Source organism: Canis lupus, chromosome 7 (assembly GCF_011100685.1).
Source record: "Canis lupus familiaris isolate Mischka breed German Shepherd chromosome 7, alternate assembly UU_Cfam_GSD_1.0, whole genome shotgun sequence".
Lineage (NCBI taxonomy): Eukaryota > Metazoa > Chordata > Mammalia > Carnivora > Canidae > Canis > Canis lupus.
Genome location: NC_049228.1, coordinates 60,899,421 through 60,926,030, shown reverse-complemented (window position 1 = coordinate 60,926,030; position 26,610 = coordinate 60,899,421). Strand labels below are relative to the sequence as shown.

General features: G+C 37.4%; 1 protein-coding gene across 1 annotated transcript in view; it reads right to left on the bottom strand.

The window, feature by feature from the left end:
• The window catches only part of CDH2 (cadherin 2), a 213,869-nt gene that overhangs the window by 32,771 nt on the left and 154,488 nt on the right, over window positions 1–26,610 (bottom strand). The window contains 9 exon segments of the mRNA NM_001287156.1: window positions 1,443–1,676; window positions 1,972–2,205; window positions 5,559–5,701; window positions 7,163–7,416; window positions 9,697–9,882; window positions 10,554–10,691; window positions 18,763–18,935; window positions 21,583–21,727; window positions 26,264–26,419. Coding sequence (NP_001274085.1) covers window positions 1,443–1,676; window positions 1,972–2,205; window positions 5,559–5,701; window positions 7,163–7,416; window positions 9,697–9,882; window positions 10,554–10,691; window positions 18,763–18,935; window positions 21,583–21,727; window positions 26,264–26,419 — 1,663 coding nt within the window.

The window sequence follows — 26,610 nt, the reverse complement described above, 5'->3', positions numbered from 1 at the left end:
TGAGGATTTTTGACTCCCAAAGGCTGGTGTTTTTCTATTGCACTATTCTGCATTCCCTCTCCTATTAAAATGCATGTTTCAGGTAAGAAGCGACGGGATTCATTTGAGCATTGAAATAACATTAGGCTTTCATGCTATACACTTTTGTGCCAGGTCTGGCACCATGAATTTTCCAGAGGGTTGATGTTAAAATCAGCATCAATTCATTTTCCTGCAAAATGCTGCAGTCACTTCTTCATGCCACAATCCAACATATCTAAGTCTTTCTTGATAAGGTTGGCATATATGCCACATTTTAGTTAGAATTGAAACATATCCCTAAGTGCACATCTAGGAGCGTGCATTCTCTCTAAAACCTGAGGATATCAGTTTACATCCTGAAGCAAGAGATTTAATGACTCCTATTTGAGCACATTTTTATTATTGGCCATAAAAGTAAATATCCTCCTTTTAAAGCCAGATACATGATCTCATTTGCTATTGTTCCAGGGCTAAATCTAGCAAGTGGATTATTAGTATAGCATGCAGGTTTCAAATTATAGTCAAAGTAGTCTCCACACAGGAAGTAAAAAATGCCCAGGCTTCTATAGTAATTGCTTAGAATAAAGGGACAGAATTCTAAATTACCAGAACACTTGTAAATGGAGAAAACATAAAAGAAATGGCCAACATTTTCAAGAAAGTGATTGGTGCATAGCAGGATCACACAATAAACTAAGTCCTGCTGCTATTTAACAATAAAACACAGAGCCCAGGCAATTTATCCTTTTAACCTGCATGCTTAGAAGTGGCTCCTAAAGTACTTTCCAGTGGTTAATTTCTTGCATTCCATTGAACCAAAGATGGCAAAGTATTTGAAAAAGGAGCAATTTCTTAATCTAGACTTGCTCTAAAGACAGACAATTTATTGAGCTATGCAATCATTTCTATTATCAAACGTGCTGTATGAAGTTCAGTCTCTCACTATTTTACCTAGCCCTTCAGAAACAAATACCTTGATCCCTGCATGACTAGAGTTGGCTGCTGACTGTGCTTTATATGAAGGCAAGCTAAGGAAAGCAATATACTTATTTTCCTAAATCATCAACTAAGTGCCATTACTCATACTCAAATCATAAGCTAAGCGCTCACACTTAGGACTGTCTAACATTTTCTATGAAAAGAGTCTGCTACAGCTCACCAAGCCATCAGCATCAGAAAACAGTAACGGGTCACGGGAGAGGTGCGCTGGCTGGGTTTGCTGCAAACAAAGCGCTCAGAACAGTGCTCGGGGATTTTTCTCGCTCTACAGTGGATTTGACTGTCCCATATATGTTTGGCAAGAACACGCTCAGAGATGGAAGGGAGCTGTTCGATTATGTTAAAAGGCAACAGCAAAAAGTTACTTTGCTAAACGTCCTAGGATAGAGAATTAAACTCCAAGAGTCAATGCGAATACTTACTGAGCAGGATGATGATGCACAGGAGGATGGCAATAATGGCACCTGTGCCAAGCCCTGCGCCCACAATTCTATCCACATCTGTGCAGTCCCCGTTGGAGTCGCACTGGCAAACCTTCACACGAAGGATGGAAATATTTGATTTCGGGGGATTACCCGAATCTGTGATTATGATTGGAACTTCATAAATTCCAGCTTCAAGAAATTTTATCTTCAAATTAAGCTGAGCAAAATCGCCTATACCAAAAGGGAAAAAAAATACAGTAGATAGTTAATACATCATGCGATAAAAAAACACGCAACATCTTTCTAGATACGTTTATGACTTCATGGTATATATCAAGGAGGACAACTGTGCTGCATTGTGAAGATTTTTTTTTAGCTGTAAAAGCGTTTAATATCTTATTTAATTTTAAGTAGCTTTTAAAATATATTTAATGAGAAGATTATAAAGGACCTAAAATTAACTTTTCATATCAGGCTTCAAAACCTCGCAGCTGCACATATAGCCAAATAATTAACCTGTTCTTACCATTAAGCCGAGTGATGGTCCAATTTCTCTTAATAGTCACTGGAGACAAAGGAAGATCAAAAGCAAATGGTCCAGCATTTGGATCGATGTCATAATCAAGTGCTGTGATGTTAATTGAATTGGGGTCTGGAGTTTCACAAGTCTCTGCCTCTTGAGGTAACACTTGAGGGGCATTGTCATTAATATCAAGTAAATAGATCTGCAGCGTTCCTGTTCCACTCATAGGGGGGATTCCTTAAAAGGAGACAAATCAGAAACCAAAGCTGAACAATTCTTTCCCACCAGTCTCAATTATGGTGGAATTCTCAAAGCTTCTAGCCTGCTTGCCCTTATCATTGCATAACCTTGGAAAAAATCTGGTCGCCATAGCATCTGGCAGACTTTCTCCAACAAGGCCGCTTCTTGCTTCCTCTTCTAAGATGACCCTGAGCCGCTGCTGTGGGTGTTCCCACCTGAGCTCTGTGATACCTGTCCCTGCAGAGTGCGATTCTGCACCTTCCCTGCCCTTGCTGCCTATGACTCTGGGCCTTGTGCATACCCCGCTCCTCTAGCCACTGTGGGGAATACAAGAGAAGCAGAACATAGGACTCATGACCTTGTACACTCTACTCTTTTGATGGAGAACCAAGACGTATGCATGAAAGAGCGTGAGTATGCTTTTAAAGCTCAAACACAGCTATGAAACATTCAACCAGTCCACAGACAGGTAACACAGACCCACAGACTTCATCTTGGGAAGGAATTCCATGAAAAGAGAAATAGGATTTATTGATCAACCAACTACTTGCCTGACCAAGAATTAGGTTGCTCTATATACATTATTTCGTTGTAATCCTACAGACGTAGATTTAAACAGATGAGGAACCTAAGGCTCTGTTCATGGTCACAAACTCTTGTAAGTGGTGGAGTTGCTACTAACAATGGGTCTGTCTGACCCCAACCCATTCTCATTCCACCCTAAAAATGGTCTGTACTGGAATGCCTGGGTGGCTCAGTGGTTGAGCGTTTGCCTTCAGCTCAGGGCGTGATCCTGGGGTCCAGGGATCCAGTCCTGCATCAGGCTCCCCGCAGGGAGCCTGCTTCTCCCTCTGCCTATGTCTCTGCTTCTCTCTGTCTCTCTCATGAATAAATGGGTAAAATCTTTAAAAAAATCACTCTCTACTACTTTTTATGATAATTTGATCTGGTAATTTGGCCTCTGCTATATTATATATTTTTTTCATATTGTATTATTATATGCATATAATGACAGTTATTTTATTTAATGATATAATAGACATTATATAAATAGAATAGGATAGAAATATAAAAAATGTTAAAATAATAAATCTGAGAACCAGAGGTTTAAGTGACCTGCTCAATAACATGCAACTAGGAACATGCACACATATACCTGATGGGGAGGAGACAAAGAGAAATCTCTCTGGATCTGTCTGAGGAACACAGACAATTCTGAGAGCATGGAGAATAAAAGACGGGGGTGAGATGGCTGCGAACAATATTCTAAAAATGAGTATAGCACCAAGAGCTCTGTGATACTCCATAGTCTGAAGAACTTTCACACTCATTATCACATGTAATATTATTTGACTGTCATAACAACTTTAAAGAATAGGTAAGCCACAAAAACAACTTATCAATAATGAAACAAAGGCACAGAGAATATAAGAGCTTGCCCCACCGTTAAAGAGCAGAATGGGGGCTCCGCATCCAGCCCTGATTTAAAGTCAAGTGCATTTGCAAAGCATCACGGCTATACAAATGTAACCACTCACTTCTCTCTCATCTCAAACACCTTTTCAATTAGGAAAAAATACACCTTGGTGAATGACAAATCTGGTTGTAACTCACAACCAACATTCATACGTATAATTTTATAGCCCTTTAAATCTCAACCTAATGGTGCAAGATATATTGCTTTAAGTTCCACCATAGAGGAAAGCTACCACTTACACGCAGTGAGAATATAACACAGACACTAATGCTGTGCTTTGATGTGCAATGGCAGACGCTGCCCCTACTATGATTCTACTCTAAATATTTGAACAGTAGTTCTGACATTAGAAAGGATAAAAAATATTGCTTTGATCCAGTCATCATGTAAACTTATGATAGGTAGTTTTCTCACTGCTTCTTCTTAGGTAGGATTCAGAAAGGTCCACTGAAACTGTTCTTATCAAAAATGTCAACAGGCAAATCTTTTCAAACTGCTCATCTTGAGCACCACTTTGTAGCCTTCTGGTTTTATTAGATGCTAACGTTGATAGTCTAGCACTAAATGATGTTCAAATATGGTTGTGATTCAGATTTAAAACTATCAACACATAACAAATATTTATTTGAGTGTTAATATCAGGCACCATTTTAAAATCTTCTTGTGTACCAGCCACTTTGTCTTGTCCAGTACTCTATGAGTTAGGTACTGCTGCCATTTTCCCTATTTTTTTTAAAGATTTTATTTATGATAGATAGAGAAAGAGAGAGAGCGAGAAAGGCAGAGACACAGGCAGAGGGAGAAGCAGGCTTCATGCCGGGAGCCTGACGTGGGACTTGATCCCGGGACTCCAGGATCACGCCCTGGGCCAAAGGCAGGCGCCAAACCGCTGAGCCACCCAGGGATCCCATTTTCCCTATTTAAGAGAAGAAGGAAACAGGCATATTGAAAATCTCATTGCCAATCCCACAGTTAGAAAGTAGTAGAGCTGGAGTCCGGATCCAGGTGGTCAGGCACACCTTTAGACCTTGTACTCTTAAATGCATGTCATACTGAGGGCTGACAAAACAAAACAAATCCATAACTAGGTTTACAGAAGTCATTTTTGTCTTATAACTAAAAAGAACAAGGAGGAGGAGGAGGAGGAGAAGAAGAAGAAGGAGGAGGAGGAAGAGGAGGAGGAGGAAGAAAGAAAGAAAGAAAGAAAGAAAGAAAGAAAGAAAGAAAGAAAGAAAGAAAGAAAGAAGGAAAGAAAGAAAGAAAGATGATGACGACAACAGCTATCTATTAATCTCAATCATTTAGAATCCTGAAGAGGCCCAGAAAAGAAAAAAAAGCTGCTAGACTCTATGTGCCCAAACTAACACACAAAAGCTTGTGTACTCACTTATCTCAGTTTATGATGAAATTAGGAGTTTCCAATCCATGGCAGACTAGAGGCAGAGAATTACTAAGAGAAAATAATGCTAGAGACAGACCAACTGATGTCAGCAAATAGACTGGTCATAGGAAATATAAAAAGATCACCTCAAAAACCAGTGTCTGGGCCACGGAGGCACAAGGCTAGACTCATCTTGCAGTAATGAGCTGTCAATGTGCAGGAGAGCAGAAGAACTATAGAGGTTTGTTGTCACAACAGGAGGCTATCATGGAGGTTGTATGGACATTGGGAACATTCATTACAGAAGACAGGGAATATGTGAGAACACCAGTGGAAATGGAAAATAGACATATGGGCCTTAGCTTAATAAAGGTCAGTTTTCTAGACAATTGAGTTTGGGAGAAAACCTCACTTCCCGATGATGCATTCGTGTTCAGGCTCTACTCTTTAATGACATACGCGGTAATACAATGACCATATTTGATTACGTACCATTGTCAGAAGCAAGGAAAGTAGCATTATATATGTTGTTTTTCACATTTGGTGATTCTCTGTCCAAAACGGCAATTGTTGTTATTTGCCCGTTCACAGGATCTATTTTTAGCCAATTGGCAGGATCAGATAATTTTGTGTATCTACAAAATGAAAGCATTAGTAAGTTTAAATTTTTGATATACTTAAAAACAAAGCATATTTTATAGGTTTAATTCCAAATGTCACCAGCTCACTAATTTGTGTTTTTTGTAGATGATGGTTGAAAATACAGAATAAACACAGAGAAGTATTTCCATGGCAGTTGTGGTGTGTTTTTGTTTTGTTTTGTTTTGGCGACAGTGGTTTAGAGAGGCACATAAAGGTTGCATATGAGCAGGCATTCAGGGAACATCAAATAGGAGTGTGAGGGGAAAGACTGGGCGTCCAGTCTCCCTGCTGTAGATTACTGACAGATACCTCTGTTTAAGTTCTTGCCTAGTTGAGTGGATAGCAATAATGTCGATAAAATAGTTCAACTATTCCTTCTCAGTAAATGGTAGCCCTAATATATAAGACTTAAGTGACATTATAAACAGAAGTTGAATCTTTTTTTTTATCATGGAACACACTCAAAACAACCAACTTATCATGGTGGAGATGAGATCATAATGAGGAGATCCCTATATACCTATTCCTACCACAACCTCCCACACTGGGCCAAACCTCAGAACTACACTCTCCAAAGAAAGTCCCACCATCCATATAAAGTATATTTGGATGCATCAGTAGGTTTACCAGCTTCAACTCCTTTTTATTCTGGATGGACGGTAAGCTTTGCAAGTTCAGATAACCAATATACAGATCGGAAAAAATATCCTATGTTTTGAAAGGAAAAAGGTTGTAGGAGTTCAATATGCCTATTAATTAGATATTTATCTATCTTGATATCAAGGTAGAGAGAAATGCATAAGATATGCAATTATGTGTTAGCAGCAGTTCTGAAAGAAGTTAAATAAAATATGAGCTAATTTAAAAAATTATCATCACCAGCAATGGATAATAGTCATATGGGGTATGCTCTGCCAACGGTCTACTCCCTCATCAGGAAGGATAAATTAGATTTTCTTGAGGTTGGAAATCTTTACAGATATATTTTATAAGTCCTATAACTACCATGCAGGTAAAAGGCAAAAATAATTAGCTCTTATATCTTGTTTTTGGCATGAGTTTTCTTTTTTTTCCTGATGTGTGGAGAAGAGATCAATGTTATTGCTTCTGAGAGTCCCCTATTTACTCGAAGTGAAAACTTTTGCAATGTTTGGTATCATAGCACTGGCTAAATTATTATGAAATATAAAAAGATAAAAGGAGGCAGAAGAAAAAGAGGCAGGGAACATTTTTTTTCTTCAAATAATACATGAGTGGGTCCATTCTTCTATTTCCTATCTAATATGCTCATTGATCTATTTACTGATAGAAAGCTTCATCAAGGAATTAAAAAGAATTCTGTAATGAGTAGTTTCAGTTCCAGTTCAAATTTCTCATTCAAATGGTAAATACATTTTGTGCACAGCATAAAACATAGAGTATATTTTTTTAAAGCTACACATGGCGTTTGATACCTAATATTTTGCTGCATATATCGATCTGGGTCCTGAGCAGTGAACGTTGTCAACATGGTCCCAGCATGAAGGCCTTCTTCTTGGCGAATGATCTTGGGATTTGGGGCAAAATAAGGGTTTTCATTCACATCAATGACTGTGACAGACACAGTTGCCGTTGACTGAGGAGGGTGCTGGATACCCTTGGCTAATGGCACTTGATTTTCAGCAGCAACCGTGAGGACAAACATCCTATTTGTTTCAAAGTCAATTGGCTGGGGAAAAAAAAAAAAGGAAACCATATGTTTTGTAGGAAATAAGTATATTTGCATTCTGCAGTTTATTCTTCTTTTCAACTCTATTTCCAAAACATTAATTTTTCATTCACTACACCATAGGTTCCTCTCAAATGTCTTGGAAGCATGCATTAGCATGGTCAATGATTGAAATATTTATCACAATTGAGCCTGTTTGTGTAAGATATTTGTGAATCTTGGGTATTTCAAAGATTTAGGTTCACAAAATAATGTATATTACTATTGCACTGATTGCATTCATTCAGCTACATCTAAAACTTGATTATTCTTAAAAACAGCATCGTTAACCAAAAATACTAAACAATCTGAGGTCAAGTGAGAACCTGAAAATGTCTAGATTATACTCTCAAACATTGGTATCAAGACCACTTCTCATGCACGAGAATTTTGCACAAAGCTCCAACTTAAAAAATCCATTTTTTTCATAAAGCAAAAACTTAATTCTACTTAAAAGTATCATTCATAATTTGGAACACATTTTAATTACAGACATGTACACACACACTTATGAAAAATAAAAGCATTTGTAGGTGGAAGGGGCTTTTCTCTTGTTTTTGTTTTTCCCTTACAAATAGCAAACTAAAACTCTGGCTGTCTCCCAAAACAATTTTTTAAGTGTTCTACTGGTCTGTAAAAATCCCAAATCTGAGAACAACACTCTAGATAAAGGCAATGCACAAATAACCCATAATGTAAATATTAACTTCCACAGTTCCATTGGCTCCTACTGTCAAGAGAAAAGTTATCAGGAGCAAGTGATCAGACTGGACTTTCATCTCACTCTTGATTTCCCCTGATCACCCCCTAGTGGAGGTGCAGATAGACATCACTGTGCCATAAGAATTTGCAAAACAGAGCTTGGAGAGCTCTCATGCCATCATAGGTGGTGTCAGATGGATTAAGAGCGAAGCTAATGAGAAAGCCACATTGTTAGCACGAACAGCATCCAATTTTCTACCCTAGACCACTGCCTCAAAACCTTCAAACACCTACTTTTTTCTTCTCTCACTCTAAAACCACCAATTCAACTTCCCCATCTCAATTACTTTAAACAGGACAGTATAGAAGCCAGAAAGATAGAATTCTTTGACTAATTTCATTAGCTACATGAAAAGTCCATGACATAGCATTTATTTATGCTAAATGGCATGGGCAATTCTGTCCTTAAATGCATGTATTCATCCCTCAGAATGATGCTAAGACCTAGGTATTATTATCCTCCCTACTTTCTGCATGAGGAACCCGAGGCTCAGCGAGGTTCGGCAACTTGCCGAGTTCACACCACTACTGAAAGCAGAGCTGGGATTCGAACACAGATGGTCGGGGCCTGGGGTGTGCTTCTTGGTCACTTAGCTCTTTGTATGGAGAAATATCCAGCACACACCTCCTGGGGAAAATTCTCATTTTACTCACACAGATGTAAAATTCTAGGCAGCTGACATCCCAGAGCACCTTTCTATGCATGGCCCCATTTGGGTTCACTTAGAAATCAACCGTGCTGGGATGGGAAGCAAGGAATCAAATGTCTTCACTGGGGGCTCGAAGGAAGGTATGTTCATATTAAGGCACTTTACAATGATGATAGCTATGTATTTCTTACACGGGAAGTCAACATCCCCTTGCTTCCAGCACTCCGTGTTGCTTTTGCTTTGCTTTAGACGATTAAAGATTACAACTAATTTCCTAAAAGCTTGAATATAGCATTTAAAAACAGGAGTATATATTCACAACGTTTTCAAACTGTAGGCCCTCCTCGTCTTTACTCATTCCATTTTACTTTTGTGATATTTTCTGGTTTGTGCTCTGAGTCAATATTCAAAAGTACCTTGAGGAGTAGCAGGTGTGGGGCATCCTTCCTAAAAGCCATCAACTGGTGATCAATACTTCAGGATGTGCTATATCAACAACACATCTCACTACACTGCCAGTTAACACTGTGGAGGACAGTCTTGTCTTCAGAATGTTAAAATTGTCCAGAATGATTTAAACACAATCGTATTTCAGGGACAATGTGAGAATATCTACGTTAGTCTCAATCTAGCCTCAAAGTAAACTATAAAAAAAAAAAAACAAAAATAAAAGCAAAAGCATAAAACAAATATGACTCCTCAAAATATACAGATTTAAAGATGTTTGAATGAAAAGAAACTCTTAAGATTCAAAAGTAAACTATGGGCTAGAGAGCATGGTTAATGCAGAGTGCCTGTTGGAGAGATCGGAGGCCCAAGTGGCACTTACTTTGACTACGGTGACTAAGCCGTCATTGCTGTTTGGGTCCGTCTGAATGGCAAACCGCCCTGTAGGGTCCCCGCTGCTGATCCTGTACGCGGCATTCCAGGCTGGCGTGTGGGGCTGATCCTTGTCAGTCACAGTTAGATTAGCTACTATGACATCTACCCTGTTTTCAGGGACTTCGCCATAGAACTACAAGAAAAACAAACCTCAGTCAGAGGAGTGACGTGGATCGGTGAAGGACAGGGTGTCTTGAGGCCCACACAGCCCTGATTTTACTGCCCCATTAAATCTTTATTACCCACATTAAATGAGGAAATCAGTAATGCAGGTAATCACAGCATTTATGTTTAACTTTAAAAATACTATAACTTTTCTTAGCAGTCAAAATTTCTCCCAAATGATGTTACAGTTTCATTAATATTAAAATTAGTGTCCATTTATGAGTATATGAGTGATTAATGTAGAGTTGGAGAAAAAGGACTCATCTGAGGGAGAGAATTCTCCTCAAGAGATAATATTTAAAAATGCTTCACAAAGTTGCATAAATCAGTCATGTAGTATCCATTCAATTTCATGCGCCTGAAAATATTTACAAATATTTTGTTTTAACAGCACAAAGTATTTTTAGGCCATTTCTTCCCGGTAGCATATTTTAACAACTTCATCAGTGGACTTGGAGACTAGGAGGAAACAAATGACTTAGGTGCCTCATTCAAAAATGAGAAAACCTCTGAGCGAGTAGCCAGTCTATAATTAGGTTAAGCAAGTTCCACCTCTATTTAGTGCATTTATTATTCATGACAAAACTTCTCAGTGATGGACCACAGACTGAAGTTCTGTGAGTGACAGTCTGTACTTACTGTCATGGCAGTAAACTCTGGAGGATTGTCATTGACGTCTGTCACCGTGATGACAGCCGTAGCGGTGTTTGAAAGGCCGTATGTAGGATTGCCTTCCATGTCTGTAGCTTGAATTATTAATGTATACTGTTGCACTTTCTAAAAAGACAAAAAGATGATGCCTTAGATGAAACCAATTCTTCAAGAAGATACAGCAGTTGTTTTGTAAATAGCTGTTTATTACACATAGGAAGCACGGCATCTTTCATTCCGATTAACATTCTTGAAATTTCCCAAGTGAAGCTGACTTTAACTTGAGAAGCACAGGTCTGGTTCCTGTCTAGGGAGATACGACTGTATATTTTCACCTCTACTTGCGGGAAAGATCGCATTTGCACATGTGTGAAATTCACAGAGAAGCTGAAACTTCCATCTGGTCTCAACCTTCTCCTTTCACCTGAACTTCACAACACTGCGATCAAGCATTCGAGTCACTCGGTTTGTGTTTACTTTCTCATCTGTTAGTTTCTACCCAGTTTAGAGAATATTAAAGACAATGAAAAATGCTGATAGAGTGTGTGTGTGTGTATATATATATATTTTTTCATATACATTATTTTACAGAGTATACTTTCTTCTAATATATTCTCATATATGGTCTCTCCATTATAACAGGGTTGATAGAGTATTTTCTCCTACTTCCCATTAGTACATATTATTCACAACTATATAGGAGAGATATATTCTTAAATTAAGTTAAAGCCTAATTAAAGGATTTATGTTTATGTCCTCAGTCATAACTAAGGAACACAGTGGTACTTAATAGTTGCATACTCAACAGATGGCCACTTTGGCCTAACACTCATTGTGCCCACATACCTATGAGGGACATAGCTACATCTGCATGTAGACAGTTATTACCAAATAGGTACCACTGCTTTTAAATTGCAAATTGAAGTTTTTAAAAAAATTTATTTATTTGAGAGAGAAGGGGGGGGCAGAAGGGGAGGGAGAGGAAGACGGAGAGGATCTCAAGCAGACTGAGCCAAGCATGGAGCTTGATGCAGGGGCTCGATCTCATGATCCTGAGATCACGACCTGAGCCAAAACCAAGAGTCGAATACCCAACGGACTGAGACACTTAGGCACCTCATTCAAATTGAATTTTTAAAAGGGTAGCCAAATTAAGTTGCACTGTATCTAAGAGAGTATCTTGAGACTGTCTGCAAAGTCTATAGCACTTGCTGACAAATACACTTTATATGAGGATAACCTAACCAAAATGATTTTCTAAAGTCATTTGAAATCTCTGTGGAAATTGGCACAGATAAAAAATATAGATCTTCTTTATAAATGTTAAAACATTCTGAACAACAAAACTCACTTCTTCATACAAAAATAAACTGTCACTGCAAAGTACAGTTTTCCCTGATTCTAAATATAGCTAACATTATGAATGGCCATTCTGAAGGGATTTCTGGAGCTTGGCTAGAACAGACACAAACTGTAGCTTTTGATTTAGTTGTTAGTGGGAAGGGCAAGGGAGAAGAAACGGGTAGGAGAACAAGCCAAACCCACACATTTGATTTTAAGTCTCTGTCCACCCAAATGCCAAACTCAAGCAATTATTTATCTGTCTTCCTAAAAAAGAAAGTATCACACCTATTAGAGTCTAAAAAAAAAAAAAAAAGAAAGAAAGAAACAAAGGGAATAGTGCTATCGAGCCATTTAAATATTTCTTAACCCATAACACCTCACCATAATGCTTACGTAGGCTAAAATATTTCTCAATGATTTCCTTTCCCAATCAAGTGTCATTTCAGCTTAATGTTCTCATGGCTAGTGAGAGAATTTTTTAGGGCACTCAGTTCAGCTTCCCAGCTGAAGATCATGAAAATAAAATTTTGTTATGACTTTGAAATGCCATTTCTGTTAGCTATTTGCAGAAGCAGATGAATATTTTCAAAATAAAGGAAGAGGGTTTTTTGTTGTTATTGTTAAGAAAGATAAACTCACACAGATATTGTATGGAAATATAACTCTTTGTTAATGTCTGTTTTTTAAATTATAATGTCTACTTTAAAATTATAGAAGTATAATATATACAATTTTCCATTGAGCTGAAATCTTGGATCAGTAGCTAATATGTGAAATTTCCTACTGCTTCGAGTTAGTCTTAGAATCTTTAGGTTACAAAAGAACACTGTTATTTCTAAAATATAATGTCTCTTCAAATTAAAAAAAAACAATGCCGACCTGGTAAATAATATAATCTCCACTTTCAAATGCTTGGTTGGTAAAATGTTCTTACATTTAGTAAGGAAGACATGCCAGTCTGTTTTAGACAACCAAACTATTTAGGGCTTCTTGCCTAATTTAGTCCCTGGGCATCTGGTTCTGAATGACTGACATTTAGATTCCATAGGAATTTGACTTCCCATCCTTAGTTGCATATCTGATCAAGAGGACTTGGCTTTAAAAAAAAAAAAAATGTTTTCTTCCTATTCTAGGTGGGTAAAATCTCAACTCTTCTGTTTGCTACCAATCCTTCCTTCCTTGTGACTCGCTACGTATCATCTTTCACCCACTTAACTCTACACCTTGAGCTTTTTGTATTTACTTTCAAATGCCTTTTGTGATCCTACACCACTGCATCTCGTATTTCCCTCATGCTAGAATGCTGGTTCTCAACTGAGGTAATTTTGCAACCCCCCCCCCCCCCCCCCCCCCCACCCCGCCACCCGACTTCTGGCCATTCTGGGGACTTTTCTGGTTGTCCCAATTGGGGGTTGCTACTGACACCTAACAGATGGCCATAGAGGTCAGAGTGGCTGCTAAATCCCTATGATACACAAGACATGCCCTCACAAAAAGATTTATCCAAGGTTGTGAAACTCAGCTCCAAGATCCTTTCCTTCATCCTGAGGCTAGCAAACATATGTAACTGTAAAACCGCCTCAGAGATGACTTCAGAGAGGATTTCCTTTCCTGGAGCAGAGCTGCTGGACAGTCCAGGATACACCTCTACTACTGTTTCTAGTTTATATGGCTGTTTTCAATCCATAGGTCTGTCCTCCTGCTTATGTACACATGTACACATGCCCCTCCTCAGGACCCTGTTTTGTCAATGTTTGTGCCACATGTATACAGCCTAATGCCTGACAGGGAGGATACAAGTGATGAATGCTTTTGACTTGGTGGCTGGATGGGTTAAATGGATAAAAAATCCTGGGCCTTACCTTACATTATAAAAATCATTCCAGGTTTGGGAAAAACCATCTTATTTACCTGGTGGCTCTTATTTATTCATTGGATTGACACTGGGAGTATAAACTACTAGCTCAATTTCCCAAACTACAGTGATTCATACACCATCTTCTCAATGCTGCCATATCCTCATATTTCTATACCATGACTCACTTAACATTTATCTTGACATTCACTCCCTTTTAAAAAACTTAATTCATTGTAAAAGTGCCATAAATGGAAAAACTAGCATCACCTGCCATAAATATAACTGTAAAAATAAACACAATATAATCCTTGTACCCAGGCAGTCTCTACTTGATGGAGCAGCATCTGAAGACTTGGGATCTCCAGTTTTCTCTAGAGGTTTCCCTACATGTACCCATTAAAATCATCATACCTGTGCACCACCCTTTTGAAACACTGAACTAAAGTGATATGAGTGAACGAAGAACTGAGAGCATTCAGTCATTCTCTCAGTTTGGCACACATTAATGAATGTCTACTATATGTCAGGCAATGTAAGTATTTCCTTGGATAAAATAATGAGTGACCCCAGAGATGGTCTTGATATCCTTAAGTGATGGAGGCAAATATTACTGGTTCACAGGAGCAATGTACAATGCATCTGTAGTAAGAGTCAGAAGGAGTGATATGCAGGAACCTCAGTAGGAGCATCCAAACCAGTCCTGAAAGTCTGGAGGGAGGAATGAATGCAAGAGACATTTTGGAGGTAAAATGAGCAGGAACTTGATAACTAAATTTATCACTGGATGGATGGCAGTGCATGGTAAAGGCAAGGAGACTGTCATCTTGGGAGACTGGGGAGGTGGCACTGGTCACATGAAATAGGAAACTGATCAGGAATCACGATTAAGGGAGATGATAGATTGCTTTTGGGTGTATTGGGTTAGGGGATGGACAATTAAGCAGTAATGTCATGAGAATTTAGAAGATTAGTACAGGTTTGTGACCCTGTTCAAATTCTTACATGCTAAGCCCCAGTTCCTTTGCCTGTGAAATCTAGCTTCTATGGCTGGAGTCCGAAATATTTTTTGAATGCTTACTTAATACTGCCATTATTCTAAGTACCTCGTTTTTTGAGATTGAGCACTAACTCTGTGCCAGGCACACTGCCTACCACTATATATTATCTTACTCAGTCCTCACAATAATTCTATAAGGAAGTTAGATTATTTTTAACCCTCATGTTCTAGATAAGGCAACCAAGCCTTAGGGAGGCAAGGAAGCTTGCCACCGACACCCAGCCAGAAGAAGCAGAGACAAGATTTAAACCCAGGTCTCTCAGAGTCCAGAGTCTGTACTGTTAATTGTCCCACTGTATTAGTGGTCACCTAGAGAGTGAGAAAAGATGCATAAGGGTGCATCCTGAGTGGGGTAGGCAGGCAGAAAGCCAAATACCAAGATGAGGAAGGAGGGGGAGCTGAGCATGAGTGTGGGCTGTCCTTCGAGGAGTACGGTGTTGAAAAAGAGAAAAATCATGTAAGGTGAACATTTCTTCAGGGTTCCTATTCAGGGTAAAAAGGAGCACATCAGCCTCACCAAATATTGAGATCACGAAAAAAAGGCAGCTATAATGTCTATGTAACACAGTCTTTGCCCCCATCTCAGGGATTGCAGAGGCCACTAGAGGTGCCCAGGGAGGGGTTGAGGACTAGCTCTCAGAGACTGAAGATCACCCTGCTCTACAGAGATGGGAAAGGAAACAGAAGATTTGTACAAGGAATTGCTTGTAGTTGTTGTATGAGTGCTGGACATCGTTTGCTCCTCAACAGGAGGCAAGGAATCCCAGGAGGTCAGACCAAAGAAGGCTTTGGGATGAATATCATAGAGGGTTTGGAGTGCCATGTTGAAGAGCTCTGACCTCATCCGATGGGTCCCGGAGAGTCACTCTGCCATAGGGGAGACTCAACATGTTTATGGATCATAAAGATACTTGTGGGGTTTTAGAAGGGTTTTAGAAGAGAAGGGAAGACCAACACAGTGGAACATAGGAGAACATGGAGCTAGGAGCATAACTGAAAGGATCACTAGGCTTGGAAAACAGGAAGTATAATTCTCTCTTTGCCATGAGAAAATGATGCCAAGGAGCCAAAGTGATAGGGCTCACACAGTAGATGCTGAGGCTGGATTTATTAGATGGCGAGAGGGGTGGGGGTGGAGGGATGGGGAACAATAGCTAATATTTATGGGGCACAATGCTGAATGCTCTATACCTTGTATAACATAACCCCTACAACCATCCCATGAGGGAGGCAATATTTTTATCCCCATTAACAGATGTGGGAACAAAGGTTTCAGGTTTATACACTGAAGGTCAAATAGCCCATCAGAGGGAGTCCCAGGATCAACACCTGCTGAACCAAAGGGTGAGTCATCAGTAGTCTTATCCGGAAAGGGCTGGATATGGACATAAAGAGAAAAGAGTGTAAAGAAGAAAGTGCCAAGGAATAGGTGCCGCCAAGGAATACAACAAGAAGTTGGATGGAGATAAAACACTGAAGCCTGGCATATCTGGTAAGTACCGCTCACTTTAGGCTTGGAAAACCTGAAGAACTCATATTTTTCTAAACCTACAGATTAAGCAAAATCAAAAACTGAATCTCAGTAAGCATTTCAATGATTAGGTGTTCAATCAATTGTAGGTGTCATATATCCTGGGAGAACGACAACTGAAACTACTTTTGACAGAAAGAAAACGGTGAATTCTAATAGAAATAAAAGAACCTCAGACCTGCATGAGGCCTGAAAAAGTCAGAGTAATTTATCCCTGGCCTCAGGCAGAATTACCATAAACCATCCAAGATAGATACATTTTTTTTCCATTAAATGACTTTCAGAAAAGGAAGGTTTTTCCATAATTTTCCCTACTAACTCATTGTTGTATTTAATAATTTCACTGTCAAGAAGCTATTGCTCACACATGATTCTATCATTTCTAATCCATTTCCACATTCATTTCATTGGGGTTGGGGCACAGCAGCTTTGGTCCACTGCAAAATAAACTTAACCTTGATTAAGGTATGACTTCAGGCTTTCATTCTCTAAACTAAATGCAGTCGCTCTAGTTTTTAAACATGGCCGGTCTGCTTTCATAAAACTATCTTTAATTCTCGATGCATTCCTCTTTCTTGTCATAAAACAGCCAGACTCACTGCTGTAAGAACACTGCTGTGTGCCAACAAGATGAAGCCCTATTTCTGTATCTCACAACAAGTGTGTGAATGAAAGAGAAATATTCATATTGGGGGATGAGCTATATACCTACCCAGTATGTGAGCAACCTGGAACTCAAGAGAGAATATTAAAAAATACCACCTATTCTCAAACAAAATATGCACACATGCTGAGCTTACTGGCATTTAAGAACTTCACTTCATACAGTAGTGGAAGAGGTGAAAAGATATACATATCCCTTTACTGAACTAAAGGTACTATTGCAAACATTAAATTTCAACTATCTTCCAATTCCTGGAAAAAAAAAAAATCGGTGACACCCAGAAGTTAACAGGTAGGATGTAATAGGCATACATCTAACTCCTAAGTAAGGCTCTCTGCTCAGGTCAGTTGTGAATAAAGTAATTTTGATTTGTTCATAGTACTTTATTAAAGTGCTTCTAGGCACTATTTGCATATATAATTAATTGCAATAGTAATGTTTTCTTCGATCCAACTCAAGTGAATGCTACTAAGGAAAATAAAGCATCATTAAAACCAAGTCTTAAAATCCTTGTCAATAATATTTATTACGGTAGGTATAATGTTTCCTTTTGACATACATAATCTGAGGTCTCATTACTATAAAGGCTGACTCAGTCAGAAATCTACAAAACACAAATGTCTATGAGTTAGCACTTTGACAATTCACTCACACAATGATTACTGATGGTCAATAATGACCTTAAGAATCTCTTAAGAAAATGGAAGAAACTGGTCAGAATAGACTAGAGAAAGGCTGTAAAGGATTCATGAAGGCAGAGTTTTCAGGAAAGACTGTAAGTGGGGCTTAAATTGAAACATGAAAGAATGGAAGGTTTAAGATCAAGAAAAAGTGGCAAGGCATTCCTGGTAGAAGGAATCACATGAATAAAACACAGAGGTGGGTAAGAGGACTGTGGGTGAGGTCTGTTACAGTGAGATGAGCATTTGGAATTACCCGAAACACCCATCCCCTCTCAGACTGTGACCCTACATGGTATTTCAATGCTGTCAACATTTTATGCCTTTTCAACAAAAATTATGCCAGAAGTCTGTTTTTCTCCATTTATACCTATAAGGCTTGTCAGTAGAACTAATGCCACTGCTGGTCTTCAAACTTGTTAAGTAAGTTAATCTTAGAGTTAAGGGTTAACTTCTAACTAAGAGGATAAACTCCTTTTACTAAACCAGGCTATCCAGAGAGGCTACAAAATACCTCAGCATGCACGTTATTTGTAGTCTATTAAAAATAGGACTGATGGGGTGCCTGGGTGGTGCAGTCAGTTGAGCATTCAACTCTTGGTTTTGGCTCAGGTCATGATCTCAGGGTCGTGGGATGGACGAAGCTTGAAGCAGAATCTGCTTCAGGCTCTCTCTCCCTCTGCCCCTACCCACCACCCTCACCCTAAAAATCAACAAGTAAATATTAATTTGGGCATGGTTTTTAATTTAATTCCTCATAAAAACCTCTGAATGTAAGGGAAAACTGAGAAAATGCCAAGAATTTAAAAAATTAGATACCAGATGTATCTAATTAACTTAGTCAATTACACACTAAATATTACATGGACCAGCAATGATTTATCCAGTATGCACACATCATTTAACCAATCTGAAGTTTGGTAGAAAAAAGTACAATGAGATTTCTTTAAAAAATGGACACTGAATAATACTGCCGATGTATTATTACCCGGAGATAAACTGCATGTGATACCTTGTACCTTTAAGATTAAAAACAAATTCAAGTAGTTTTTGGTTGGCTTACTTCTCTATCAAGTCCAGCTGCCACTGTGATAATATCACCAGTCTCATTGTTGATTGTAAACATGTTGGGCGAAGGGGTGCTTGGAGCCTGGGACAGGATTCTGTACCTCAACATCCCGTTTAGGGCGTTTGGATCATCAGCATCAATAGCAGTGACCGTCATCACGTATGTTCCTAGACACAGTACACATGAAAAATGAATGGGTCACCCTGCACTTCAGGGTCTCCTCAATATACCTAAAAGGTATATTTGCCTTTCTGATCAATCTTAATTTCAAAACAAACATGTAGTCATTTAGATTTAATTAAAATACTACTGATAAGAATAGTACTCACTTTAAAAAATATAAAATATGGTTTAGATACTTGAAAGGAAAATTATTAAAAATGTATACATCTGTAAAGAGTCATTTTTTCTATGACTTAAAAGATGAGTTCACTCTGCAACTCTAAGAAACGATCACTTCAGACCTTTATATATATAAAATGCAAATAATAATATAGATGCCATAAGCAACATATTCTATGGCCACTGATACTTTCGCCTTGCCATATTTTCCTCTGTTATACAACAATATCGAAAATGACATGCTGAGCATGATTCTCCTCAATGCCTAAGTCACTTTCTGAAAGTAAGCTGTGTGCATAACGATGCACACTCCATTTACTCAGGTCATAAAGAATCACTCCATGCATTACTGTTTTGGTACATTGAATAGAGGTTTGGCATTGTGGTTCATTATTTCCTAGGAGATTACAAGAGCCTTGTAACAAACTCAGGGACTTCCAATTTATTAGATTTTTTGGAAAGGAAATCTACAAAGCATTAGAATCAAATAGTTCAAACTAGCTACACAAACCGTGCAATTTAGAAGTAGAGAGAAAAGTAGTTACTATTTAGAAAGGTTTGTTCTGTGGGATATTTGTAAGAACTAGAATATAAAATTTTCCATCTCTAACTTACCTTCTTCATGAGTGCTCTAAGCTCAGCTCTACTTTAGAACCTCTCCATACTACGATTTTGCCCCAGAATTCACGAAGGCTTGATCACACTGAATATATTCAAATCTCTTTTCAGAGTTTGTCCCTTTAAGCAAGACACTTTTGATTATATGCCCACTCTACAACCCATATCATTTTTTCAAAAAACTTCATTGTGTATTTGCTTGTTCCTTGGCTTTTTTCTTTCCTACTGGAATGTAAACTCCATAGGGCAGGAACTAGCATATCACTGCTATACCAACAGTGTCAGAACAGTGCCTGGCACACAGCATAACTCCGTAAATGTTTGCTGAATGAACAAATGAATGGTTAAAACAAAAAATATATTCCAGAATATTAAATCAAAATATTGATTACAATGCAGTTTAACTCAATCTTACAGAACAATTACAGGAAATATATGCATGGTATGTCTTTAGTTCTTATGAACATTGAGTCTTTTATTTATGGGAGGCTTTAAAGGAAATTCACGATCAAATGCATAATAAGTACATCTCTAATGGTTTATTTTCGACAATTTTTGTGAAGCAGTACTTTTAATAAAGTTAGAAACAACAGAGGAGCAAATAAAATATTTTTTAAAAAACAACAAAAAATTCCCCATATAAAAAATTCTTTATCTTTAAAATATGTTCATAAGACTTATGTTTTAGTAGGGATATGTTTAATACTCTTTGACTTTTTTGTATTTTAAAATACCAAAGAAAGCTACTCTGGAATGTGACTCCGCAGGAGCCATCCATGGATGAACTTCCAGCACAGCCCTGCCCTCCCTACTCCAGCTCCACTGGAGCTCACCCTTACCCCTAACTTCCTTTCTGAGGATAGAGACAAGCACATTTAGACCAAAAAAAAGTACCAATTTAAGGCATATGCAGTGCATCTATAAATTGGCATATGCATAAAGGAGCTACAGGTATAAACTGGTATAGGAGACAAAGGTAATATGTAACACTATTTTAAATGTCGAGGCTCTTAAATATAAACTAATAATAATAATAATAATAATATAGCTAATTACATTAATAATAATAATAATATAGCTAATTACACCTCTCTAAACACCAAATTATCTCAGGAAGACTGGTGAAACACTCTCTTGTTTCCCCATCTCTCTACCAACTAGTTTTCTTGTCCACTAGTTTTTCAAACTAAATTGGCCTTCCTAGCCTTGCTCTTCTAAAGTCTACTGAGCTTTCAGTACAAGAGTCTAAAATCTTAGTCAAACATCAGTCAGTGCATAATGGTGAGAGGCTTTGGCAACTCCTGTTTCCAGCCTAGGACACTTGCCATGACACAAGTTTGGGAGTGCGGGCTGCAGAAGACATCTGGGTCATCCCGAAGTAAATATCCAGTGTGACTACTGCTGTCTCCAAGCCCCCTCTCTGCTTTTGGCTTTCTTCACTGCCTGACCCCAGGAACACCAAGTACCTTTCAGACTCTCTAACTGAGGTTTACTTGCTGCTTGAGCTAATAGGCTACAATCTGGACTGTATGAACAGAAAGCCCCTGGTCTTCTGGTGCTCACTTTTTGCCACTCGGATTTATCAAACAAAGTAACATGGAAGGACCCCATAGATCCTATAATATAGAATCAGATACCGTAGTGTATATTTTTTCAAAATGAGGAAGTGATATTTTTCTCTTTTCTCTCTTCCGTCGTTTTCTTTCCCCTCTTCCCTTCTTTTTTCTCTAAAATCATTTCGCATGAAAGCAAATGACACGAAGAAGCTCACATGATTTCCTTTTCTCTTGTTTATAACTGGTACTGAATTATAACATGTTTCCTCAATCTCTGAACTATTATGTTCAAACTTACCGGGCTTTGACCCCTCAGGAACTGTCCCGTTCCAAACCTGGTGTAAGAACTCTGGTCTGTTATCGTTCATATCAATAACATTGATGACAATGTCTATAGGGTTCTCCACTTGATTTCCATTAATATCCACAGCATGTGCCCTCAACTGCAAAAGTAATTAGAAAACAAAACTATTTAAAAGATTTATGTCTCAAGTGAGAAGATAAAATATACAATCACCATGCTATGAACAGAGAAACAGTAAAAGCTACTCTTCATCAAAATTTAAGTTAGCCAGGGGGTGCCTGGTGGCTCAGTCTGTTCAGCAGCTGACTCTTGATTTCGGCTCAGGCCATGATCTCAAGGTCCTGGGCTCAAGCCCCTTGTCAGGCTCTCCACTGAGCATGGAGTCTTCTTCAGATTCTCTCTCTCCTTCTGCCCCTCACCTCCCCCTCACCAAAATGAATAAATAAAGTCTTTAAAAAAATTTTAAGTGAGCCAAACTTCATGTGATTAGGATAGATACAGTAGTAGTAAGAAGCCAATGTTTACTATCTGCTAGGCATTATGCTCAGAGATTTATGGATTTTAACTCATTTGATCCTTATACAAAAGAATGAGGCAGAAATGATAAAAGCACTTGAAGGCAAAGACATTGAGGTTCAGAAAAGCTAAGTAACTTTGCTGTCTCTTGACAGAGCCCATACCTAAAGCCAGTTCTGTCCGGTTCCCAAATCCTTTTGTGAAATCCATACATAGGAATTATGGTAATTAAAAATGTTCTGGCACAGAATAATTGTAGAGATTAAGAGAAAAGAAGAGAACATAGAACTAAGTGTGCATAGGGAATTTGGACACTAGGTGGTTTTTTTTTGTTTGTTTTAAATCGTAAAAGTCACTCATAAATATTGAAAGTGTGTGAATATATAAGACAGTTGTTCCTCTTCCAAGCTTGAGTTCTCAGTTTCATAGGTATTCTAAAAAAATTTATTATTTTTTTCTTTTTAAATAAATATGTCACTCAGCTATTCTTCGCAGAGTATCGTCAAAACTCTTTTAATCCAGCGCATAGAGATCCATTACATTCTTTTCAATAGCTGGGTAGTGTTCCGCTGAATTGCTTCTTTTTAATGGGAATGCTTCTGTGGTTTTCCAGTTAAATATGATGCTGGCTGTTGGTTTCTCTTGGATATGCTTCATCAAGTTAAAGAAGCATCACCATATCATCCCCTCTTTTTGAATTTAGACGTTATTTAACACATGAAATGATTTAAATTTTATGATTGCCTTTCAACAGCTATAAACCAATCCTTTATTCCTTCACTTATTTAATATATTATGTATTAATAGATTCTTAATACTGAAACATCCTTGCAATTCTATAATTGATTTTATATTTTATGAGCATCACTCTTTTAAGTGCTGGCAGTAAGAGTTTACCCAAAAATTGACCTGAAGATATTTATTTCCTGGTTTTAGCCACAGGAGTTTAGATAATGAGAATTCATACAAAGAAGAATTATTTAGAAAATTTGTATTGATATTTATATTCATAAATTCGAGACCAGTCTAATTAGACACTGGTCTATCATGTGCTATCTTTATCGAATTTCCCTATCAATGAAATTTTGTTTTTATGAAAGGTTTGAAAGTTTTACTTCTCTCTTTATGCTTTAGAACAATATAAAAAGCATTGGCATTACATGTTTCTGAAGGATTAAAAAAAAAAACCTGGTGGATGAAATGATCAAGCCTTTGGAAGAAAGGAGTGTTGAATAGTACTCAAGAGAGAAAATAGTTTTATTTATTTTTTTATTTTTATACCCAACGTAGGGCTTGAACTCATGACCCTGAAATCAAAGCTGGATGCTCTACAGACTGAGCCAGCTAGGTACCACCTCCCTTTTTTTTAGAATAACTTTTTTTTTTTTTTTTTACTATACCCTAGAATAGGGCTTTCTTTCATTTTTTTTTAACATTTTTTTTTAATTTATTCATGAGAGACAGAGAGAGGCAGAGACACAGGCAGAGGGAGAAGCAGGCTCCATGAAGAGAGCCTGATGTGGGACTCGAACCTGGGTCTCCAGGATCACGCCCTGGGCCGAAGGCAGGCACTAAACTGCTGAGCCACCCAGGGATCCCCTAGAATAATTTTCATTTTATTTTTTTAAGCTCTAGTATGGGGCTTGAACTCAAAACCATGAGATCAAGAGTCACATGCTCCACCCAGTGAGTCAGCCAGGCACCCCTTGAAAATGCTTATTCATCTGTTTAGTTCTACAGGAGTCTTGCTCTACAACATACCAATATTTTAACAATTTTCAAAACTTTAATAATTTAAAACGTTTTTACAAGTGCAAAAATTCAACAAATATGTTATTGTGCAAAATAAGAGTCTAAAAACAAACACATGCACGTGGAATAAAAAGTCTTGAATGAATAAGTATAGATGATAAACCACTGGGAATACTGATTCAATACATGGGACAAATGGCTATCTACAAAGGAAAAACAAAGTGTGTCTATATACCTCTCTCACTTTAGTAAAACAAACTCCACAGAGGTTAAAAATATAGATGCAAATAGATAAATACAACAGATAAAATTGGAGAGATTAGCATCTTGGAGTAGAGATGGCCTTTATAACTATCTCTAAAACCAGACTGTATAAAACTGAAAAAAATAATTTTACAACGCAAGAATTATAGGGTAAAAATTATTAACAAAGTTTAAAAACAAGAAAAAGAGGAAAATATGTGACAAATTAAATATTAACATCCCTAACAGATAAGAGGTTCTTAACAGTGAGAACAAAAGGTAAACAAGCCAAAAGAAATTTCAACAGAAGGAGGGACACCTGGGCAGCTCAATAGGTTAAGTATCCAACTCTTGATTACAGTTCACATCATGATCTGAGGGTCCTGAGACAGAGCCCTGTGTTGAGCTCCCCTCTGAGCAGGAATCTGCTTGGGATTCTCTCTCTCCCTCTCCCATCCTCCAACCTCTAAAAAAACCCAAAATTCAACAGAGAACAGGAATAGGGAATTTACTTTGATTAGATATTCAACTTAGGCAATGAAAGCATTATCATTTCTTTGCAAATAATAGTGAAATAAATAAATAATACTTGGAATCGATAATGGTATGGAGAAAGTTTATCTCCTATACAATGAACAGGTAGTTTAACATAATACAACCATTCTAGAGAACAATTTCACTATATTTATCAAAATATTTCCAATTTTAGGACTTTATTCAAAGAGTATAAAATGGGCAAATGTACAGAAAAAAATGTTCACTGCCACATTATAGTTGCAAAATAAAACAAAAAAACTAAATTACCCAAGTATCTACCCAAAGTAATTATTTAAAATTACACTACATTCATTCAACAAAATAATTTAAAGCAATCAAAAATGATAATATAAATAAATAATTACTGACATGGAAAGATACTAAATCTTGTGATTGCAAAAGTGACAAAAGTTGGTTTCAGGGAATGATGCCAACTTCAAAAAAATACATTTATGAATTTATGCAAAGAAAAACATCTTATAGCATATCACCAAAATGTTAAAAAAAAAAAAAGAGAAAGAAACAAGTTGGTTTTATGTACTGAGATTACAAATAATTGTTACTTTCTTATTGGCACTGTATTATTTTTTAAGTTTTCATAATGCACACATATTGTTTAAAAATGATAATTTTCTTACAAGTTTTAGTTATTCATGCAGAAATTGGAGAAGTAATAAAGACCAACTTAGATTTCTATATTAAATTCATGAAAAAATTGTTGAAATCTTGTCCCAGGAAACATGCAAGCATAGCTTTAAGAAAAAAAAAAAAGAAAGAAAAAAGGAAAACACCTCCTGGAATTTGATTAATATTAGGCAATTCTTGAGTCTTAAAACACTCACTATAATTAATATTTTTAAATTGGAAAAATCAGTTTCAAATATATATGTATATTTAAAAATATGAACATGTAATTACATATAAACAATTGTGATAACTCAAAAAGAAAATGAATAAAACAATTAAAAAAATGAACATAAGAAATATAGTAAGATAATATATCTAAGAAAAGATTGCTCAGATTGGCAGATTGATGAAACCTAGTGTTAGCTGGTTTGAGGAAAGGGAAATCTCAATTTCTGGTTGGGGGTATCAAACCGGCACACCTTTCTGGATGGAATATGGCCAAAAATAAAAAATTAAAGTGTACTATTTTTTAAGATTATCTCATGTAATAATCAGACCAGGAAGAATAAAGATGACAAACACAGATGTCTAGCAAAATCATAAGAAACTGTCATTAAAATTATAGCCTGTATATTTAATGGAATACTATGCAGTCATTAAAAGTGTTGTGATCTCTGTATAATTTATATGCAACACTTTTGACCTCCTTTGTGTAAATCTGTTCTTGTAAGTCCGTAGTCACACCAATACGTAAAGCGTAATGAGATTTTAGGCAATTTCACTTTCTTCTTTGGCACTGTTTTTTTTACAACATAAGCATTCATCAATTCTATGAAAAAAAATGAACTCATTCCAACAAATTGAAATGGTTTCAAAGCACAGTTCAGGTATTAAAAGTGTTAGTATCAAAACTCTAAGACCGATATAAGAGGCAAATGTTAAACTCTACACAGTTAGAAGAGTATTAATACATCAGATTATCATCTGGCTGAAATCTTACATGAAACCGGGCTATCAGCTCACGATCCAGAGGCTTGGTCACTGACAGCTGACCTGAGATGGGGTTGATAATGAAGATACCGGTTGGAGGCTGATCAGCTCCTGGCCCAGTTACACTATACCGTAGTGAAAGGTTTTTATCTCTATCGGACCTGATCTGAGGATCAAGAAGACAATCATATTAAATGAGACACTAAATGAGCTCATTATCAGAGACAGGACATGCCACACCTTATGCCCTTTTTCAGTTACAAACTTACAGCATCTCTTCCCAGAAAAACCAATCCTGTTTCTCACCCTTACCTCTCGTTGATAGGCTTCAAAAAGAGATGTCACCTATCACCAGGA